This window comes from Acinonyx jubatus, chromosome C1 (assembly GCF_027475565.1).
Source record: "Acinonyx jubatus isolate Ajub_Pintada_27869175 chromosome C1, VMU_Ajub_asm_v1.0, whole genome shotgun sequence".
NCBI lineage: Eukaryota > Metazoa > Chordata > Mammalia > Carnivora > Felidae > Acinonyx > Acinonyx jubatus.
The window spans coordinates 2,182,604-2,204,892 of record NC_069381.1 but is presented as its reverse complement, the minus strand read 5'-3'; the positions used below and the strand labels follow the sequence as shown (position 1 = coordinate 2,204,892).

The 22,289-nt window shown below is 57.0% G+C and overlaps 1 protein-coding gene across 5 annotated transcripts in view; it reads left to right on the top strand.

Moving 5' to 3' along the window:
• CEP104 (centrosomal protein 104) overlaps window positions 1-15,191 on the top strand; it is a 33,169-nt gene extending 17,978 nt beyond the window's left edge. For 3 of the 5 annotated variants that reach the window (XM_053205989.1, XM_053206001.1, XM_053205993.1), the window contains 10 exons: window positions 147-320; window positions 1,889-2,065; window positions 4,611-4,817; window positions 5,180-5,296; window positions 7,331-7,370; window positions 7,570-7,636; window positions 8,171-8,279; window positions 10,343-10,481; window positions 10,635-10,702; window positions 13,641-15,191. In XM_053205989.1, the coding sequence (XP_053061964.1) occupies window positions 147-320; window positions 1,889-2,065; window positions 4,611-4,817; window positions 5,180-5,296; window positions 7,331-7,370; window positions 7,570-7,636; window positions 8,171-8,279; window positions 10,343-10,481; window positions 10,635-10,702; window positions 13,641-13,844 (1,302 nt within the window). In that variant the 3' untranslated portion in view covers window positions 13,845-15,191. The remainder of the gene's footprint in view (window positions 1-146; window positions 321-1,888; window positions 2,066-4,610; window positions 4,818-5,179; window positions 5,297-7,330; window positions 7,371-7,569; window positions 7,637-8,170; window positions 8,280-10,342; window positions 10,482-10,634; window positions 10,703-13,640) is intronic. The other 2 variants (XM_027060626.2, XM_053206006.1) reach the window with 2 other exon arrangements.
• The last annotated feature ends 7,098 nt before the right edge of the window (window positions 15,192-22,289 follow it).

Here is a 22,289-nt window from a genome sequence, read left to right as displayed (position 1 = left end):
AGTTCGAGGCGCCGTGTTCAGGAAGTGGTTTTCAGCTCTCCCTCTGCGGCCCTTCCCGCAGCACGTGATGTTCAGCACGATGCTCGTGCTTATCGTTCACAGTAAATGTCAAAGGAGCGCCTCGGCTTTTATCACTTTCTCCTTAGGTCTTTCAGGCTTCTTTGAAATTGCTGAAAATGATAATTACACAATACATTCCCAAACACAAACTGAGTAAGCTCGAAACGGCCCACTGTGTGGAGAGAACCGTTCCCGTTCTGCTCACCAGGACCGGAGACTCCTCTGCTCGCCTCCGCGTCATAGCTTCCAATTTTATCCAGGTACGGATGCCGCCGTGAAACTTGAAACGGCAGAGAAGCGTGTCACTGCAGCCGTTGGGCCTTGCCAGGTTCTGTCTCCCCAAAGAGCGTCACCCATTCTCCTTCGTGACGCCCTGCCCTGCGTCCCTTGTGCTCCGAAAGCTGAGTTTTGCCTTAGACGTAAACTTCGGTAAAGGGTAGTTTGGCTCGTCTGGTATTCGTCTGCGTCGACACGCGCTAGTAACTTCTAGTGAAACTGGATGGAAAGCTGAACCAGAATAGGAAATTGGGGGCAAAGAGATAAACGTGCAATGACCTCAGTCTAAGTAGTTGTGTTCTTGCCGCAAACGAGCCTCCTCCAGGCCAGGCATCGTGGGAAATCCCGAGGGAGCTCTTGCCCCGAGGTCCATGCTTGGGCTTCAGCAAGTCTATGAACCCTGTAAGTCCTGTACAACATTCTCAGAGGGATCCTTTGTAGTGTGAAGAACGACTAATCTCATTTTCTTCAACAAACTTGAGTTTGTTGAGTATGAAAAAGGAGGAGGGAGTTATGCTAATAAGGTAAAAGTGACCCCAGAGTCCTACAAGACACCCCCTCTTGCTTGTGACTCGGTTTGGGGAGATGGCAGTTTTCAAAAGGGGTGTTGAAAATGAGAGCGTGTCTTTCCTCCATGAAGCCATTTTTAAGACCTCTGGTTTCCGAGTAGTTTGGAGGTGCCGTGGTGCAGTGCCCTCGTCCAGCAGCAGACCGCAGGGCCGGCCGTGAACGAGCTGTGGGCGGGGTTGGCCGCCCACGCACCTGTGATCGTGGGCAGAGTCCCTCAGGGGCCCGGACGTAAAGGGAACTTCTGGAAAAGCCAGAGGCTGTTTGAGGTGGTGTGGCCTGCTGACTGTTAACGGATTTTTTTCTGTATTGCAGCCCATATGCTTTAGTGTCTTACCGTTTTCTTTCTGTGTCTGGTTGCTGAGTGATAAGCACGTTAATTACAGGAAGACGTGTCTGTTGCTAGTGGACTTACGTGCTGTCCTGTGAGCCCCCCAAGGCCCCCGTCCACCAGCCATCTGTGACTGCTGTGCTCTCAGTTGATGTTTCCTAAATAGTAGCACAGCACTCATTTCTTTGAGAATTTTAGAAATTAGAAAACCTTTTTCTTACAGTTGGGAAATCCTGAGAAGAGAAATCTTAAGTTTTCGATCACATTTTGTGGAAATCTTTCATTTATCTTTGGGTGATCATGGTTTTATTTCTCATGCTTTAGGGTTTTTTGTTTTTGTTTTGAGAAGGAGCAAGTGTGAGTGGGGAGAGGAGCAGAGGGGCAGAGGGGCTGGGAGGGAATCTTAAACAGCCTCCACGCTCAGCGCAGAGCCCGACACGGGGCTCAATCCCGTGACCCTGGGATCACGACCTGAGCCGAAATCAAGAGTCAGACCCTCAACCGACTGAGCCGCACAGGCTCCTTTAGGGTTTTATTTTTAATCAGTACACCTGGAATAGAAACACGAGCGTATTTGGAGGATCATGCTAAATTATACTAAGTGGCCTCTAGCGTTTTCCAGTAAAAATTAACAAGTTCTGTTGGTTTTTATAGGAAATGGCCTTGTTTAAGGAAGTTAGGTCTCTCCAGATTATCCCACCTTACTTGGTACAGCCGTTAAAAGCCAACTCTTCGGCTCATCTGGCAATGAGTCAGATGGACCTCCTGGCCCGGCTCCTGAGAGACCTGGGCACCGGGAACACGGGTTTCACCGTCGATAACGTGATGAAGGTAAGTGCACCTGTGTGTGTGCTGCCGTGGCCTCCGCACGGGAGGTGGGCCTGGGGTGCGGTGGGTGTCCGGTCACTGCTTGTTGAACGAACGAACGAATGCATGACCTCAGAAAGACAGTCACTGTTTCATGTCACAAACGAGTGCGCCAGAAGTCTCCCTGCTGTTGGCTGTGCCCCGAGTTGGTAACTGGTCTGTACAGATCTTGGCCGCGGTGGACAGGTCACAGAAAGGCGGGTGCCGAGTCCGCAAGAACGTCAGATTTACGGAAGTGCAGGGAGTTTGTGTGCCTGGACAACCTAGTGCAACTAAGAAGCCGCTGGAGAGACACGGCCACAGCAGAGGCCCCGCGTCCCTGGTGCCACATGGCCCGCACGGAAGCTTCGTGCACGCCACCAGCGTGTTGGCCAGACGCAGACACACGGTGTCTGGTGCAGCCGCCCCGTACTCGCTCCTGTCGGTGCGGGAGGGCAGGGTCTGCGGCGTGATTTCAGTGCCGTCTCTCCCTCCTCTGTGGACTCCGCGTGCCTGGCTCCCGTAGGAGCTTCGACCTGCAGTCTGTTGGCCATCAGTGGTCGCTCCTGAGCTCCTGTCTCTTCTTCTACAAATGCCAGGGGCAGCCGGTGGTAGCCCCCATACACAGTACCCAGCCGCCTCCACCACTTCTGGCGGCAGCGGCCACGGGGACCTCCCTGTTTCTCGCCCCCACGTTCACTCCGTGCTCCCCAGCACGGAGCCTGGAGCTGCCCCGCACACTTAAATTCCTGTTACGGGTGCCCCGCTCCATGGTGCCAACGTCAGCATCGGTTCTGGAAGCTGGCAGGGGCGGTGCCCGCGGCTCTCCCCTGCAGTCCTGGTTCTGGAGGAGAGACGGCGCTCTGGCCCACGCAGGCCCTCAGGGCCGCCGCTTCCTCCTGGGTCGCCACCACCAGCTTTCACGCACAACCTGGGAGGTCACTGAACGAAGGAAGCGACGAGAGGGTGGTGAGGGTGTCCTTATGGGCCAGGCTGCTCCCGCCACACTTCCTGTGACCACAGTGGCCCACACACACAGGACCTGGGAAGGGTGCCACGGCTGTGTGCACTGAAGAAGGAGGCTGGCCTGTCGAGCCCGTAGCCACATTCGGGTCCATCTGAATGCTGGAAGGAGTGATCCTGATGGGAGGAAAAGAAGAAAGAAATGAACAGAAGTGGGAAGGAGGGGTCAGTTACCGCAGGAGCAAAGTCCCGAGTGGCTCTGGTAAAGACTCAGCGGGCTGGCTGCATGTGGAGCAGGGAACACATGGGCTTCACGGAAGCCGGACCAGATGGCAGAGGTTCAAGAGACAAGAAGGAATACGGAACGCCCCCTGGACGTCTGAGAAAGTGAAGTGACTGGAAATGCCACAGTCGGTGCCCTGTGCACCGGGGTCCCCGTGACACCTACGGTGGCCAGTCACCACGTGCCTCAAGTCTGCAGGCACAGTCCACGCGGCCCACGACTACGCAGGAGAAGACGGGGTCCCAGATTCTAAGGGTGTGCGTGAATGCTGGAAGTGACCTAGCGATGCACCGCACTGTCCAGGCTGGACGCCCAGGGCAGGGACGGCTGGAGGGAGGTGACAGACAGGAGGAGACGGTGGTGGGTGCAGGAATGGACCGGAGCCCCAGTGGGGTTGGGGAGCTGCCAGGGAGGGAGTACAAGAAAGTGGGGAAGGGAGGAGACCTGGGGGCGAGCCGCTCCGGGGGGCGGTGGGGGGCAGGCAGGCTCTAGGGTAAAACCAAAGAGCCCGTGGCCAGGCTGACGCCGTGGGAAGTGAGCAGCCTGGCGCCCAGACCACCACGGGGAGGTGTCGGTCCGCTGTCGCAGCAACACCATTCTGCGATGGGGTGAACGTGTCACCACAGGTCCCCGTGACAGCGCCTGTGGCCGAAACAGATGGGCGTCCTTGACAGAGGAGTGTCGAGCAGGAAAAGAAAGCTCCAGAAAGATAAGCGCAGGATGCTGTTTAAAGCATTAAACACACCATGGTACACGCACACTGATGCTAGTGGACTAGTGGACGGGTAGGAGCTTGCAGGCCTGCTTCGGGAGAGCCACGCCTCCAAGGAGCACGGGAGGACAGTGGGCCCAGGAGGCTTCCACGGGGGACTCACGCCATCACCGCAGTGCCTTGCTTCTGAAAGACAGAGGTCCCACAGAGACACGGCAGAATTACAGCTTTGGTGATGTGGATGGTGGACGTGTAAAGTTTACCACCTTTGCTCTCCTCCGTGATTGGAATATTTTGTAATATTTAATGTGAAGTTTATGGAAGGTTGTCACCTAAACAAATGCTTGTTAGTGTGTTAAGTGGAAAAGAGTAAAACAAAGTTATATACATGACCAGAGTTCAATCACGTGTGTGAGACACACGGTGAGAAACTCTCTGTCATAATGGAATTGTGTGGGTGGTGGTCTGTTTTTTGAATTTTCGTCATGTGCCTTTATTTCTTTTATGCTGGAAAAAATACTGTTATTGTAAGAATCAGTAACCACAAGAACCCCTCCCAACTTTATTTTTAGTTTTCAGTGAGTGCCCTGGAGCACAGAGTGTATGAGGTTCGAGAGACAGCGGTTAGAATTATTTTGGACATGTATAAACAGCACCGGGCTTTTATTCTAGAGTACCTCCCTCCAGACGACAACACCACGCGCAAGAACGTTCTCTATAAAACAATTTTTGACGGATTTGCTAAAATAGACGGCAGACCTACAGATGCTGACACGAAGGTACGTTAGTTTGTGTGAAACTGCGATCTGATCCTGTACCGAAGGGGTTATTTGGTCCCCGACTAAAGTGACAGAGGAGCTCCACGTAGAGGAAACCAGCACTCTGAGCTCAGGTGCAGGCCCTTGCACTTGCTGCCTGTGAGACCCTCAGTTTTGGAGCAACGACAGCTGAGAGAACATGGGCGATTTTATCTGCCAGTAAATGTTTTCAGGCCGATCTGGCAAATTTACTTTGAACCCTCGTTACGTTGTCAGCGACCGTTCTAACATATAAGAGATGTAACTGATATGCCATAATTCCCTCCCAATTTCGAAGACCATCCTGAAAAGCTGTTCTAACAAAAAAATAATTTTCATATCAGGCACAGAAGAAAGCGGCTACAGAAGAAGCGGAAACACGAAAGAAAGAAGAAATTAAAGCTTTACAAGGGCAGTTGGCAGTGCTCTCCGAAATTCAGGCCGGAGTCCAGCCTGGCAAGGTCAGCGCATCCTTCCCCGGTCGCCGCTGTCGGCCCCCCCGACAGACGCACGGCAGGCTCGCATGACTTTCTGTGGCCTCAGGCCGGGGGCTGTGTGTGTTCTCTGCTGCGAGTGCTTCTAAAACTAGTCTGGGGTGAATAAAGGGACCTCCCACTAGCTGCTCTGCGTTAGATTCCGGGTCCCCACTCTTCACCTCCCAGGCGGTGGCACGAGCGGCTCGCAGCCGCTAATGTCTAAAAACAGGGCCGCCTGGGGGGAGGTTTCCTAGAGAGGAAACTTCTGGGCTAAATGGTCCTGGTACAAGGACATTTCCTCTCCGGAGCTCCCGGCCTCCTTCAGGGGCAAAGGAGGAAAATATGGCTGAATGTGAAGATGCGATTCCCGTGCACTAAAAAGGGGGGGTTCAGGTAGACGCTCCACCTCAGGGAGCCCAGGGTCCTCCGCCTCGGGGGGACGTTGCCCGCGGGGGGGGTCAGGAGGTGCTTGGGGGATGTAAACACCGGCTGCATGCCACTGATTTCGTAATTTGGTTCCTTGAGTAGAAAGAACGTCTCTCTAAAAGAAAGAAAGGGGGAGAGGGGGTGGGCAGTAGCCACGGAGGAGCGTGAAGTGTCAGCTGTGCGGGAGAGAACGTTCCAGGGCGTGGCACCCGGCAGCGTCCCTGCCACGAACAGTGCTGCTCTGACCTTCATCCCTTGGGTCCGCCAGTGGGCTGGGGACGGTGTGTGCCAGAGAACAGAACAGACAAAACTCCCCATCCCCAGGGACCCTGTCCTCTCTCAGCGGCGTCCGACAGCAATCCAGATACTCAGGGAGCTTGTGAGAGAGAGTGGGGGACCGCAGAGGAGCGGCTTCGGAGGAGGGGCTGCCGCCTGGCGCCTCGCTCCGGGGCGCCTCTCGTGGAGCTTGTCTTGGGAGAGGCCTAGCGACAGGAGGCCAGAGCCCGAGCCTGAGCACCAGGGGCCCTCAGGGGCGGCCAGAGCCGGGTGGCTGGCGCACGGGGCACCGAAGATAACGAGCTGAGTGGACAGCTGAGTGACTCAGGAAGCTGTCTGAGGGTTTCAAGCAAGAGCAAATCTGCTCTCCGAGGCCTTCACAGGGCCACCAGCCTTCACGCAGGAGGACTCCTGAGTAGTGCCCCCGGCCTGGAGAGAGGACCGTGCGGGCAGAGGCGAGGCGGGTGGCCTGTGCATGCGTGAAGTGCAGCCTAGGATTCGCCGGTGGGCTCATGGAGGTTGCGTGGGGGGAGGGGGAGAAGCCCAGATCTCTCCCGGTTTGTGCCCCAGTTTGCACCTGGGGCACTGGAGCCTCGTCCACAGCAGGGTGGGCGGGGCAGCTGCTAGGCCTGGTCAGGAGAAGCCGGGGCCTGGGACCCCCAGGGAGAGAAGGCTGAACGCTTGCTCATCCACACAGGGGGGTGGCGAGCTGGGGGGCCGGGGAGGGCACCCCTAGCATGAACAGCTAGGAAAGGGGAGACGGCTGAGGAAATGGCGTTTGAGGGGCACCCTGGGCATCCACAGGGCAGGGCGATGGTCACGTGCTGCCCAGAGCTCACAGCACCAAGGTGAGCCGCTGGAGAGCCAGCGGGGAGCAGGGGAGCGGTGAGGGCAGGGGAGCGGCAGCAGGGACAGGAGCCTGAGGCAGGGACTTGAGAGGGGAAGGCACGTATTTGGGTGTTGGGAGCTCACAGAGCTGTGCTACGTGTTGGTAGAAAGCCTAAAAACAGGGCCTCCTTGGGGGTTCAGTCAGTTGAGCATCTGACTTGGGCTCAGGTCATGATCTCGTGGTTTGTGGGTTCAGGCCCCGCGTCGGGCTCTGTGCTGACAGCTCCGAGCCTGGAGCCTGCTTCCGATTCTGGGTCTCCCTCTCTCTCTGCCCCTCCCCTGCTCATGCTCTCTCAAAAATAAGTAAATGTTAAAAACAAAAAGAAAAAAGAGAGTCTGAAAACAGAAGAATTTGCTTTCGGGGTCAAAACGCCCTGGACAGACTGTGTGCAGCCATTTGTCCCTGACCCTTCTGCTCTTGTGTCTTAGGAGGCGACGGCAGGCCCCGCCCTGGAGGCAGACAGTCAGGGTAGGTGCTCGGTCCCCTCGGCCATTCAGCAAATACTGGAGGGCGGGACATTGTACAACCTTTGTTAACTCACGTGCGTTTAAGTGTATTTCACACAAAACTGGTTACTAAAGCTTTGAAAATAATTTCTACAAAGGGTCATTTTAAAAAATAACCTTTTTTTTTTTTTTTTTTTTTCATTTTTTCTTTCTCATTTCAGACACGGAAGGAGGGAAGGCAGCCGCACGTCCTGCCCCGGAAGTCCCCGCCGCTCACTACTTAGATAAGTGCGTGGGGTCATCCTCAGCCCGGTGTATAGAGATGGAAGGGACCGGCCACATAAAACGCGACTCAGTAGATATTTTCGCCCCAGCGCACTGCGAGCCTGTGGACTGATAGGCTCGCGTCACTCATTTGTACAAGTTGGAAAATTGCCCTCCATGCTGACGGGCTTAACTCTGGGTGTGTCCGGTTTCCCCCGCACTTTACCCAACACTGCTTGGCGGCCGATTATCAGAGGGCTGTTAAAGGTACCAGATGTGACAACAGCGAAGCACGTCCCCTGTGCGGCCGCCACAGCGCATGTGCAAGGCATTTCAGTAGAACATCTTTGCCTTTTTTTCCGACGCAAGTTAGCGTTTCTGCCTGAGTGTGCTGGCGGGTTAGAACTTGCGGGACCCGAAGCCGACTTGTGTCAAACAAGTGGGCCGCCCCCCGCAACAGAGCCTCCGGCCAGGGCAGCGGGGCCGCCCAGGGAAGGCGAGGGCACGTGTGCGTCCAGGCCCCTCCGCGCCTCATCTCTTGCTCCTGTCTCGTTTCAGTTTATGTATCTTCTGTGGGGAGAGGAGTGAGTCCTTCACGGAGGAGGGCCTGGACCTGCACTACTGGAAGCAGTGTCTCATGCTGACAAGATGCACCTGCTGCAGGCAGGTCAGGCGCCCGGCCGCACGCGGTCCCTCCACGGCCCGTCACAGACCTGCCCCACGTGTAGCGCTCCCCGGGCAGAAGTCGCGGGGAAAGTGGCTGAATGGCTGTCACCCCGTTTTCTTACTTTTTCCCGCTATTTTAAGCGAGCCATGTCCCACGTATGTAAACATGCAGGCGCACCTCAGCGGTAGGGTCCCGTTCTGGACCACCCCGGGAACACACAGAGCGCAAGAAAGCGAGTCACGTGACCTTTGTGGCTTCCCGGGGCGCAGGGAAGTTACGTGTGCTGTGGCCTGTGGTCTGTTCAGTGTGTGAGCCGCACCTAAAAAACGACGTGCGTGCGTCACACACGTACTAAAAAACGCTGGCCAGCATTTGGGCTTCTGGCAAAGTCCTATTCGCTGATCACAGGTCACCGCCACACGTACGACAGTGAAAACGTTTGACGTGTTGCAAGAATTACTAAAACGTGATACGGACGCAAAGTACGCAAATGCCGCTGGGACAGTGGTGGCGAATGACCCTGTCAGTGCAGGGTCGCCGCAGCCCCTCCGTCTGCAGAGAACGCGGCATCTGCGAAGCACGTGACAGGAGGTGCCCGTCCGTAAAGCCATGAGTGTGAGAGCCCGCGGAGCCCCCACAAAATAACACACCCGTGTCCCCAGCACCCAGGACCCTCAACATGCACCACCTCCCCCCGCCCTGAGTCACCCCACCGTCCTGATTTCTGACACCACAAGTTAGTGTTGCTTGCGTTTTGGGTTTACGTGATAGAACCCTACAAAATGTACCTACTTTATGTCAGGCGGGTCTTCCAGCTTTATAGTGTTCCGTTGTTTGAGCAGGCCACGATTCATCCCTCCATCCTACTGTTTTTGGAACTCCGGTTGCGTCCGCTTAGAGCCTATCACGAATAACGCTGCCACAGACATTCTTGTATCGCTCCCAGTGCGCCTGCGAACGCGCCTTTTTGGGTGCACCCCCGGGGGCGGAGTGGCTGGGCGAGCCAGCGCTGGGCTGCGGGGCTGATGCAGGCCGTGCTCCGGAGGGGTCTTGAGGGCGTGGGGGGCTGTGCCACATCCTCGCCAGCTCCGTGGTTCCTGCCCACAGTGAGGTGCGGCCCCTGTCCATCCCTCTCTTGGCCACCCGAGTGCCCTCTTTTGTAAAATAGCTTCTAGTCTCTTGCTCACGTTTTGAATTGCGTTGCCGGTCCCGCTCTACTGATCTGTAGTCATGCTTCAGGTGCACGGACCGGAGTCCTTGGCCAGCCCCAGGTGCCAGAGTTGCCCTCTCCCGCTTGGGGTCTGGCCTGTTTGGCACCCCAGCGTGTCTTTTAAGTTTAAACGCTGTCCACCTTGTTCGTCTTGCCCGTGGTTTACGCGTTGTGTATCTTGTTTAAGAAGACTCCCACCCCCGGATGTGCATGGCTTCTCTGATGCAGTAAGGCCTTCCTTTTAATAAAGGAGGAGAATGAACTTCTGGCCTCTACCTTGGGGCTCTTGCAGGCTACACAGCAGCTCTCAAGTAGGCAGAGCCCCCCCCCCCACCCCCCACAGCCTGGCAGTGCAGACTTGTAGCCTCCCCCCAACTCCCAGCCCGTGTTGGCGGCTGGATTCCCAGCAGGTGTATGAGTCCGTGCATAGTGGTCACTCCTGCTGAACGTGCCTGGGTGGTGAGAGACTCTCCTAACAGTCGTTTTGTGACCCCGTCTCTGCACATTCTTACAAGCAACAGGGAGGCGGGATTTGAACCCAGAGGCCACACGCCTAAGCTGTTCCTCGGCTTCCTGCGTGTGCTGCGGGGATTAGCCATCGCTCCTCCGTTCCCCCCCCCCTTGGCAGTGTCCTCTGTGCGCTACCACCATAACACAAGGAGGGAGACACGGGGGACACGGGGTCTTCAGCAGAGTATAGCCAGCACCCGAGGAAGCCCCCTGGGGCCGGTGGGGTCAGGACCGAGTGAGAGAAGAGGTGTGCGTGTTCCGGCCCTGGGGAACAAGTGCAAGGTGGTGCCGCGCGCACCCCGTGCTCTCAGCACCCTGCTTCCTTCTGCATTTCTGGATGCAGGTGGTCGAGATCTCCAGCCTGACGGAGCACCTGCTGACCGAATGCGACAAGAAAGACGGGTTTGGAAAGTGTTACCGCTGCAATGAGGCTGTTCTGAAGGAAGAGCTGCCCAGACACATAAAAGCAAAGGATTGTAATCGTGAGTGCCTGCTCGGCCCCGCCCAGACCCCTCGGTGCCCACTGTGCCCCTGCCCGGGGAGGCCCCGCGTGGAGCGCTGGCCCGTCCCGTGTCTATAGCTCCTGGCTCAGGTCTCGGGAGGAGCTGAGCCTTGTCCCGCTGATGCCGTTTCAGCCGCCAAACCGGAGAAGCTGGCAAACCGCTGTCCTCTGTGCCACGAGAACTTCTCACCGGGGGAGGAGGTGAGGACCTAACTGGAGCATGACCCTACCCGGGGCTGACCCGGAGATGAGGCTGTCAGGGCTGGGCCACGGGTGGGGGACCGTGAGTGTTCAGGGAGCACCCCGGTCCTGCTTCAGGTCCGCCTGACACGCTGTCACCTGCCGTCTCCCGTGAGCTCTCCCTCCTGTAGCGCCGTGGACCCTCTGCGGGGGCCTCAGCTCTGGGTGGGTGAGCGCGAGGGGCTTTCGCCTCTGTCTGGGCGCGGCACCCCGCTGTGCGCCGGGGCCCTGAGTGGCGTCTGGGCCAGACGTGCGGGTCTCTTCTCATTACTGCCGTCCAGCCCAGTGCAGTTGGGAGGTTCTACCTCGCAGACGACTGCACGCTCTCCTCCCTTCCCCGGCGCCGGGGACTCTGGCTTCCGGTTCCCGCCCCCCTCCTCCCTGGGCCCCCTGCTCTGGGCAGAGCAGGTCTGAGGCTCGTGTCGGTGGTTCAGCTGGCACGACGGTGGCGATGTCCCCCACGCGCCAGGCAGGGCGGTTCTGGGGACCTGCCTCTGGCGCCGTCGCTTCCGCTCCAGCCCCCTCAGCCGCTGCACCTGCAGTTCCCCACGGGTCCCGCCGCGGGCGCTCCCTGCCCCAGCTGTCCGGGATGTGCCCACGAGACGGCTCGGACCCGGCCGTGCTCTGCAGCCCGCCCTCGCCCTCCGACAGCACGTAGCAGACGGCCCCGCGCCCGTGCCGCCGTCCCAGCCCCGTCGTCCCTCTCTCAGAAAACGTCAGATACCCGACACAGTGCACGGCAGAGCAGAGGGGCCCGCAGGCACCCCTCACGCCCCATCGCCGGCTCGCGTGGCCGTGGGCTCGCAGCCACCCCTGCCTCATGTGCGCCCAGCTGCGGCTCCCCGCCCAGGCCACGCTGAGGTGCGGCCAGACAGCACGTCGCTTCCTCTGGAAATGCTCTGCCTTGGGGCTCCGGAAACAGTGCTCGTGGAGGCGCTCTCGAGAGCGTCCCCCAGCCTCCCCTCGGGGTCAGTGTCCCGGCCCCCGCGGAGGCCGCACGTGGAGACTGCTGGACGTGTTTCTAAGTAGCCTCCTCTGCGTGCTCTGTTTTAGAGTTTTGTGAGAAGCGGTCTGCCTGGCAGGGTTTCCCGTGGGCTGGGTTTCCCGTGGGCTGGGTTTGCGGATGGCCTCCCTCCCGGCACCGTTAAGAGGTCGTTCCCGCCCGGTTCCTGTGAATCACAGGTTGGCTCTATAGGCCGGGTCCGTTTAAACCTCAGACTTGCCCGCAGCCACTTCTTAGCCAGTGGCCCGCCCTTCCGTGACCAGACACATCCCACGACCGTCAGGGACCGTCAGGTCCACACAGCCCAGCCTGCCACCCTTCAGTCGTCAGCTGGGCCGCCAATTCCGAGAGACGCGTCCCTCCCTCTGCCCTGCAGTCGCCCCCGGGCGAGAACGTGTGTGCCTCCCGCATGGTCCACGGGCTGCACAGGAGCAAGCCACTCACCAGCGTGTCCCTTAGTGTCGTAAACACGCAGACTCATCCGGTGTCCTGCCGCCTCTCTGAGGCCTGAGTCGCCTGCTCTCTGGCCAGCGCGGCCTCTCGGACGGGCTCCTGGCCTTGTTGGTCGGACCCCGGTGTTCTCGGCACCCCCCGGCTGTTGTCACGCTCTGCCCGCTCCATGCCGACCCTGCCCAGGCCGGCCCCGGACCTGGGCTCCCTCCGGCGGAAATGGATATTTTAGAACAGCATCGGTGTCTCCCGTGCTCACAGCTACCGAGTTGGTCACTGTCGCTGGCCTTCCCGATGGACAGAGCCGGGTGAAAATGCTGACATGACCACCTCGTGAGTTCAGCCAGACATTTCCGACGCATCCTGTGTCTCCCGGCGTCCCCTTTCCCCAGCCCAAGGGTTGGGTTCTCAGAGCCCCGGAGATGCCAGACCCGCCTGCCGCCCGTCGTCCACGCGCACTGCGCGACCCCACACGCAGCACGTGCCTGGCGGCAGTGCCCAAACTCGGGGCCGCGAGTCCCCATTCACGTCCTTTCCATGTCCCCTGGCGGTGGGGGGTCCACGAGCTGTTTCACGGCCACAGTGCGTTTACGGTCATCTGCTTTATTGTGTATTCGGTTTGGGGGGCGGGGGGGGGGGTAAAATTAAGCCCTGTAATTATATAAAACACTCGACCAGTTCTGAAGTCTGTAAAATGGGACACATGCACAGAAGAACAGAGAGCAGCTGCAGTCCCTGCCCCTGCCCACCACCCCTCCTTCCTAACAGGGCCGTCTTTAGTGGTTTTCCCTTTTAAAGGTCGTGTAAGTAGTCCTCACGTGCACACGCCTTGTCTCCATTCGCGTGTGACAGCTCACGGCTCCAAGGCCGCCAGCAGGCCTCTCGGACTTCTCTGCTTGCTCTGGGTTCGGTGGTCCATGCCTGCAGCCAGTCACCACACGCTGGGCGGCTCAAACATCCTTCTATGACGTCAGTGTCTGTGGGGCAGGAGTCGTGGGCACAACTGAATGGGTCCTCTGCTCCAGGAGTCACCAGGCCTCAGCGACACGTAGACTGGGCCGCGTTCTCATCCGTGGGCTCGGCTGGGGGGGGGGGGGGTCTCCCGAGCTCCCCCAGTGCTGGCAGAATTCTTCTGTCACTACAGGACTGGGGTCCCTGTTTTCTGCCGACTGCCAGCCAGGGGCCACTCCCCGCTCCTGGAGGTCACCCTGCCCCGTGTACTCCCTGAATCCACTCACGTGCACGTGCTTATGTGACAACAGTCCGAGCACGCTGTGCTCGGAGGTGACGAGGACCGAGGGGCTCCGCGTGCCGCGTCAGGATGTGAGGTGCGGCCACGTGGGGAGCTGCGGCCGCCTCTGGTTTCAGGTCTGACAGGAGCTCAGCTCGTCTGCTCCCTCTCGGTCCCCTGGTTGACGGCGGCGTGTGCCTCCTCTTTTGTTTCAGGCGTGGAAGGCTCACCTCATGGGCCCCGCCGGCTGCACGATGAACCTGCGCAAGACGCACGTGCTGCACAAGGCTCTGCCGCCAGGTGAGTCCTGGGGCCTTGCTGCACGTGGGTGCCGCGTGGCGGGGCCCCCGCACCTCTGGGGTCACACAGACATGCTTCCCTCCCGTCTTCGTGTCCGGCCGATGGCCCTTAGCGAGTAGGCTGATGTGTGCCCAGACCTCTTGTCGTCAGCACCACGCTCGCTCTTGCCTGAGGGCTCCCGCCGCGTCCTTCGGGCGCACGCCCCTGCTCCCGGCTCTCTGCATCGCCAAAGCCGAGCGCTTGGAAACAGACGGAGTGTAGACTCACAGATATCGCCGCTCCCTGCCTCGTAAATTGTAATTGCAGCTGCTTTGTGTTAGATTGAGAACGCCGACAGGAAAGCAGGGCGTTTTTCATTAGAAAATTCTTCCTGACGAAAAACCATGGACGGACGTTCTTACTTCAGGGGCGTTAATAAGTGAGAGAGTAATAAAAACGAGTGTGACGGGATGTGGGCTCTGGGCTCCACCTGCCAGATACCCGGCCGAGGGCTGAGTGTGGCTAACGCCCGCCCCCCCCCCCCACACACACCCGGCCACCTCTCTCATAACGGAGGGAACATGGGCACCTGGAGGGGGGGCCTGCCCGGGGCGACTCAGCCTGGAAGCGAAGCTGTAGTCACGTGGCTGCTGCTTTTCTTCGTTTCTGGAGCTGAGTCTTCTACGGCCGACACCCGGGTAAATGAGCAAGTTCTCTTTCTTCCCGCCCTCGGGCCAGGCGTCTCCTCTGAGCCCGTTGGGGACGCACGAGCCCCGCTCCTCAGCCCGGCAGCCAGCTCCCACACGTGCCCCGCTCAGCCGGGCCGCCTGTGGACCGAGTGGCCGCTGTGCTGCCCCCTGCAGACCCCGCTGGAGCTCTGCTTCTCCCCAGGGCCTGACGACACCTGGCCGCCATGCCCTCACTGTGGCTTGGCGCTCTGTTGGTGTGTTAGTCTCCCTGCTGACACGGGGCCTGTGTGTTGTGTGTCCAGCAGGTAAAGGCCCAGCCACGACCAAATCAGGGACCTCCGCATCCAAGGTCGGAAGCAAGATCCCTACCCCAAAGGGACTGAGCAAAAGCTCTGGCAGAACATACACAAAGCGGTGACGTGACCCACATTCTGTCTCCTTCGTCCCCACGAGGGACTGAGCAAGTTTCTTGATTGCGAACCATCTCTCCTAAGATCCGCCTTTGGACGTGGCGACCCTGTGCTCCGCCCCCTCCGTCCCTCCGCCCGTGGCCCTGCTGTCCTCACCTGCCGCTCCCTGTGAGGGGCTGACGCAAGAGCCTGCGTCCGGGGTTCAGACCAAGCTCAGCGCGGTTTGAAGCAACCAGGCTTCTGGCCTCCGAGGCCGCCGTTGCCAGAAGCGCAGCCACTCCGTTTGAAGGGGACCGACCTCCCTGTCCGGGTCGGGTGTCCTGCGAGCAGAGCGCCCTCTCCTCAAGCGCTTGGCGTGGTTTCCATAAAGGCTTCGCTGTAAACCTCGTGCACGTCGGTCTCTCTCTCACGTGGCAGAATTTCCGCAGGGCTCACTGGGCCGTGCGAACCAGCCGGGAGAGAGACGGCGGGCACGGATCTCGGCGGGCGCCGGCCCCCGCCCAGCGCACCTCCCCACTGTGTGCGGACCCCGCACCTCCCGCCGTCACGAGAGGGAAAGACGCACCTGCGGTCGCCACGCATGGGTCCCCCTGCAGCACCTGCCCTGCTAGGGCCCCCCCCGACCCCCACCCCTGCCACCGTGCGGAGTGCTGGGTCCCGCCCGACCCCAAGCTGCAGCCCCTGGGAGCCGAGCCTGCCGCCCTGTGGCTCCATCGGGGCTCTCCTCCCGGTGCTTCCAGCTCCTTCCTTCTAGAACCACACCTGTGGTTCTAGAACAGAGTTAGGACCCGCCTCTCCACCGATTGTCCTGCGCCCTGAACACGTGTCGGTCAGAACAGCCCTCTCTCAAAGCCCTGAGCAGGCCTGGCCTCGCCCTCGATCCTGGTGGGGAGCAGCCGCGCTTGGTTAACACACGCGAACGAGCCTTCAGCGCGGACCAGCAGGCTCGGGTGTCTGCTTTGGGCCTGTCCTGCCCCTCACAGATCTACGAATCGGAGCCCTAAGTTCATTTGTCTCAAACACGCCCCGTGACACTTCAAACCCCAACATGGCTTAAAATGAAGAGACCAGCCCTCGTGTCCCACAGAAGCGGTTCCCGGGCTTCGTGTCCAGGTGGCCGCGGGGCAAAGCCAGGGTGTGTCTGAAACCTGCTGGGAAGCGTCCCGTCTCCCTTGTGCCGGCCTGCGCTCCCGCTGCCCGCCGGGCCCCCGGAGACCCAGGGAGGCCGGCCCTTCCCACCCTGCCCGCGGCCCAGCATGCTTCCGTTCTCCCGCGTGGTAGGCACGTAGACAGCAGGCCTCCGGGGTGCCGCTGAGAAGTGGGTGGGATTTGCACCGCCTCATCAGCATGCACACCTGTTTACTTCCCCGCCACGTGAAAGAAAACACGTTTCAGAAAACCCCTCCTAGCCGTTGCAGCAGTGCGTCCCCTGAGTGGGTTAGTGACGGGGAGTTTGCAGGAACCACTCTCCGTTCTGGGTGAACTAACCCTTTCTCATATGGTTGACTCAAAATACAGCAAGAATAGGACTAAGAGAACTGCCTTTGCAAAAAATAACTCAATTAAGAAATAAGGAGTGGGGAGAAAGAACGTAAACCTTCATCAGACAGAGCAGAACACAGACGCCGAGGGAACTGGGACGCGACCCCTCCTGGCTTCACAGACCGCGGCCACGACCTGGTCCCTCCTCCTCCAGGCGAGCCGCTCCGTAACACGAGCAGTGATGAGAAACGCTGATCGAGGAGCCATTCTCTTCCCTCTAATCAGCACTTGCAAAAAACATGTATGTAATATTTTCCATATATCGTAACTTCAAAAAGATTCATAAAAATATTTCACTTTAGTGATTGAACAGTTGGATGCATTCAAGACCGGTTAGCCTTGCTGGTTACAGAAGGAGCGGGCGTTTGTGTCGAAGTGAGCCCTGCTTCGCGGCTACAAAGAGCTTTGCAGAGTTAGAGGCTATTAAGGAACTGAAAACAAAGGACAGGCAATTCTGAAGGAAGCGTAGGATCCCTTGGCCATTTATAAATAAAAATGTAAATTTGGAACAAGAATTAATAATTTTCACTATGAATATGTTGTGGATATTTATTTCTCTTATTTTCATATTTCAAAATATTTTAATTTAAAAGAAGTGTGTCTATAAATTTGGCATCAGAATACACATGTAAATACCTTTAATGAAAATTTTTAACTTTTTAACGTTTTAATATAGTTTTCTATTTGTCTTTATTTCAGGCACCAGACTTATAGTATCTAACCAATATATTTTTGTTGTTATTTCAGGGCCTAGGGGTCAGTTCACTCTGAGCATGTTAACACAATAAAAAGGTCACAAAACATCCTGTCACTTTTATTTCAAGATTGTAACTAAAAGGTGAACGAGTTGCATGCACTCTGGCCCACACCGGGCGTGGCTGGGGCGGGTTGGGGCGTGGGGGGGGGGGGGGCGCCGAGCCTGGCCCCACGTAGGGTGTGTCGAAAGGAGTTTCCCGCTGAAGAAGCTAAAGAATTTTGGGTGCGTGTAAATTGGAGAGAATCACTGACCCGCTTTATCTTGTGGGACAAAGTCGGAATGTTGAGGGGGGGGAGGGCTGCACTTACGGTCTCTGCACGGGCTCTTGCCTTTTGACAGAGGAACTTTTGCCGGCCAACAAGGCTATTTTGCTTTGAAATAAGTAAAGCGGCAGTATTTCCTCTGTTGATTTCTGGAGTGTTTTTAAGCTTTTATTAGTTTTGGTAATTGTATAATTGCTACCGTTTTGAAGTTATAACGTACAGGTGCTAGGTGTGTGCAGTGCACGAGTGCAGGACGAAAGAGCACGCTTTCCAAAGAAGCCAAGGGCAAGCGAGGGGCGTGCGCTGCATTCACACCTGCAGAGATGTGCGAGAGGGAAAGAACCCGTCCGTGTGCTGTTCGAATTAGATGTTCATTTGTGCCGTTGCGTATTTGCTCTTAAAACCTAGGCCCGCTGAGCGGTTTGGTGCGTGTGCAGCAGCCTTCCTGGCTCTTGCCCCTCGGGGCTTTGGGGCCTCCACCCGCCTCATCCCGGATGAGGCCCGGGCTGAGCCCCCTGGCTCTGAAATGCAGGCCACCAGAGAAAGTGGTCAGTGGGTTGGTGACCTTCTGTGCTGCTCCTGCAGAGCGTGTCCCCCCGGGGTCTCCCGGGACCTTTCGAGGCCCGCACGACGCAGCTGAGGATATCCTCAATGGTACACAGGGACACCGGCTTCCTGGAAGGCAGTGAGCCCAAATGTGCACCTGGGTCGTGATGGGTCAGACCAGGGAGGCCCGTGGACAGCAGCTGATCCCTGCCTCAGTTTCCCCTCTGTGGAGTGGAGCCAGATAGAAGGTGCTGAAGAGGCCCAGCCTGGGCAGTGAGTCTGCAAGTTTGGGGAGGGAGCCCACACTTAAGCTGAGGGGTCCCCCCCCCAGCCCTTCATCCCTCATTAGGCTGTAGCAGCAAGGGGCTGGGGAACAGGGAGACCCAGGCATGGACCACCCCCTGCCCACAAGGGCTCAAAACCCCACCGAGCTTCCCAGACCCCAGACCTGCCCACCTGAGTCACTGTGCTGGGATTCCAGGGGAAGGGCCTGGAGAGTGGGGAGGGCTGAGGTCAGACTCCCCATTGGTTGGATTTCCTTGTGCACAGGAGGAGGTCATCCCTAAGCAAAGCCCTTTTGTGTGCTGTGGTCCTGCAGGTTGAGGAGCCCCCAGGACTCCCCAGGAGAGGTCCTGGTACCTCTCAGTGTCCTGGGACCAGTGTCCTGCCTGAAGGTGGGGGACATTGTGGGAACCAATGCCAGGGTTCTGGATGGAGATCTCTCTCTCTCCCCATGGGGTAGGGAGCACCTTGGGAGTGCTGTTTACCAAATTCCGGGATCCTGGAATGGTGGGGGGGGGGGGGGGGAAGGGGCGCAGTCCCTGGTGGCTGGGGGAGGCCAGAGGGCCAGCCTGAAGATGTCCGGGCCTGGCTCCAAGTCTCAGCCTGGGCGGGGCTGGGACAGAACAGGGCCAGGAACAGAAAAAATAATCACTTACCTTCTTCCTATTGAAAGTTCAAAAGTTTGCTTTTTAACACCAACACCTGTCACCTACCTGGAGCTGATGTTTTGTATTTTCTGCTCCTGAACGAGGTAGAGATTTGTGAAACGACACAAACACAACAACTAAACAACCCGTCTTTGGAATCCAGTATAATCATGAACGTCCGTGCACGAGAAAGGCGCATGGAGACACCTTACAAAGATGGAAAACACGCAGACGACAAAGGATCAGTGCCCAAAAGACGCGGAATTCCTACTGTCATCAGGAAAGGGACCAGCAGGCCTCCAGCCAGGCTTTCTGTGTGAGTGAAAACAGGTAGGTAATTCCAGAACATGGCACCCAAGTGTTCTGCTGCTGCTGGGACCCGTCATCGTGAGCAGAGTTACTGATGGCACACACTCACCCCCTCACGGTTCCGCAGCTCACGAGTCTGACGGGGTCTCACTGGACTAAGACGGGGGCTCAGCGGGGTGCACCCCTTTGTGGGCGCTCCGAGCAGAACCCGGCCTCTAGAGGCACCCCCTTTCCCGAACCCAGGGCCCCTCCCCCCACGCTCAAGGCCAGCACCTCAAGGTCACCGACTATCCACCTTAGTTCCATTCGCAGCTTCAATTCCCCTGTGCCATAAAACCTAATACGCTCCCCGCTTCCGGGGTTAGGACGTGGACTTTGTTGGGGGCCATTACTCCGCCCACCGTACGTGTAAGGACACCACATGACTAATGTCTACATCACGTTTCAAAAAGGCCCTCACAACCCAGAGGATATTCAGAAAAAGTTTCACAAAGATTACTGATGGCGATACCAGAAAAAAATAACAATACTGGCAGGCACTTCAGTATTTACATAAAAACAGTATTTTTACTAAAAATTGTTCACAATTCATATGACAAAAATATCAGGGCAACTTAATATCCAATGCGTTTGAAATAATTTATAGGGGTGCCTGGGGGACTCCGTCGGTTAAGCATCCGACTTCGGCTCAGGTCACGATCTCGCGGTCCGTGAGTTCGAGCCCCACGTCGGGCTCTGTGCTGACGGCTCGGAGCCTGGAGCCCGCTTCGGATTCTGCGTCTCCCTCTCTCTCTCTGCCCCTCCCCCATCCGTGCTCTCTGTCTCAAAAATAAATAAACATTAAAAAAAATTTTTTTTAATAATTTATAAACATGTTACAAAATATGAGGTGAACTATAAATTCACAAAGGTAAGTATTAAGTGTAAGTGACCATTCAATAAGCAAATAAAATAGAGGATAAAATTTATAAACATATTAAAAAATGCTCCTTTTCATTCCACGCTGGTGGGGACGTAGTATTCAGAGAAGACTCTGTGTGGAACGACACTGTCTCTAATGATAATGACAAGCAGTTTTTTCCACAGGAAGCACCTCCAGTGTGTCCCAGGAGCCCTCGGAAATGCCACTGCTGAGTTATTCCGTCACTTTCCAAATCATCCCGCAACAGAAGCTTGTGCCTTCTTGGTCGGTACTTTCTTTCTTCTCTTGAGGATTAGGCAGGTATACAAGAACACTTCCTGAGCAAGTGCAGGTCACTTTGTCAGATTAGCAATGCTGACTCAGTGCATAGTTTAGATTTTCAGAATTTTTAAAATAACTAAACAACAGCAAACCACTGGAAATGGTCCGGGCTCCTTCCAGATCTCATTGATTTGGTGCTGTCTTTCCTCATGGTCACAAGATGGCTACTACAGCACCAAGCATCACATTCTACTTCCAGTGTGCTAAGCCAAAACAAAGGTGGTTAAGAGAGAACGGGCTTTCTCCTCACATGCCTCTGTCTTCTCAGGAAAGAAAAACTCCCCAGGAGCCCGCAGCAGAAATCCATTTTGCTTACGGACCAGGTTGAAGTCAGTCTATCCTCAGAATAACTGTTGGCAAAGAGACTTCCGTGACCAGCCCTGATTCTTCCCCTGGGGCAGGGCAGGCGCCACCTACACAAAGCCTTGTGGGAGCAGAGGTGGCAGAGCTCAGCCAGGGCAGGAACTGCAGAGGGGACGAAGCAGAGACGTTCCCGTTGTGGCGGCGGCTTGAGAGGATTCAAGGCTGAGTTCCTTCCAGCCCTGACTGTGATTCTAAAGAACTTTCCCTCAACACCGATGGAAGCTTCCAGTACAGATTCACACTTAGGTGCCTCCTCCTAGCTCTTGCCACATGACCGGGAGGCAGGCACACCAGCCCCGAGTGCGCACTGGGTCGTTGGCTCCCTCGCCCCCTGCCCACAGCGGATGCACTCCACCTACACTCCGGGCAAGCAGTTTCACTCGGTCGCCCGTCCCTTCCCTCTTTAAAAGCTGGCCCACACAGGGGCGCTGGGGTGGCTCAGTCGGTGAAGCGTCCGACTTCGGCTCAGGTCATGATCTCATCACACTCCGTGAGTTGGAGCCCCGTGTCGGGCTCCGTGCTGACAGCTCAGAGCCTGGAGCCTGCTTCACATTCTGTGTCTCCCTCTCTCTCTGCCCCTCCCCCTGCTCATGCTCTGTCTCAAAAATTTAATTTTTTTTTTCAACGTTTTTTTTTTAATTTATTTTTGGGATAGAGAGAGACAGAGCATGAACGGGGGAGGGGCAGAGAGAGAGGGAGACACAGAATCGGAAACAGGCTCCAGGCTCTGAGCCATCAGCCCGGAGCCCGACGCGGGGCTCGAACTCACGGACCGCGAGATCGTGACCTGGCTGAAGTCGGCCGCTCAACCGACTGCGCCACCCAGGCGCCCCTCTGTCTCAAAAATTTAAAAACAAAAAACATTAAAAAAATAATCATGATAAATAAATAAATAAATAAACAAACAAACGCTGGCCCACACAGCGTCACAAGGTTGGCTCAGAGGCATTAGCGGGGCTCCAGAGAAACAAGTCACTTGCTAACCACCTGCATAATCTGTTGGAGACCTGTTGGCAGTGCTCGGGGGACCGGAGGCCCCCTTGCTTTACAAGGTAGTAAACTCGGCCTTGCTTCTCAGGAAACGTCTCAACACTTGGCTGCCTACGTAGACTTACCACATAGGAACGTATCCCTAAATAATATCACCTTGAGCTTGACATGTTTTTAAGCCATGCAAATGGAATCACACTACATATCCTTCTGCGCGACCTGGAGAATCACCATGCTGTCGGGCGTCGCCGAATACTCACTCCCGACGCGCTCACCCATTTTAGGAGATGTCTCACCCAGTATTGATCCATTCTCCTGTTGATGGACATCTGGTTTGCTTCCAGTGTTGGCTACTATAAAACCATTAATGTTCTCATAGCCGGTCAGGAGGGCAATATACATAGCATGAGCTGCTGGACTCATTCCCAAAAATCTACTCCAGAGAAACCAAGAAATCCCTGGGGAAGGCTAAAGTTCTGCGGCGCTTGGGTGGCGTGGCTCCAGCAGGACGCAGAGCACGAGGTCCTGCAGGTTCTGAGCTGCA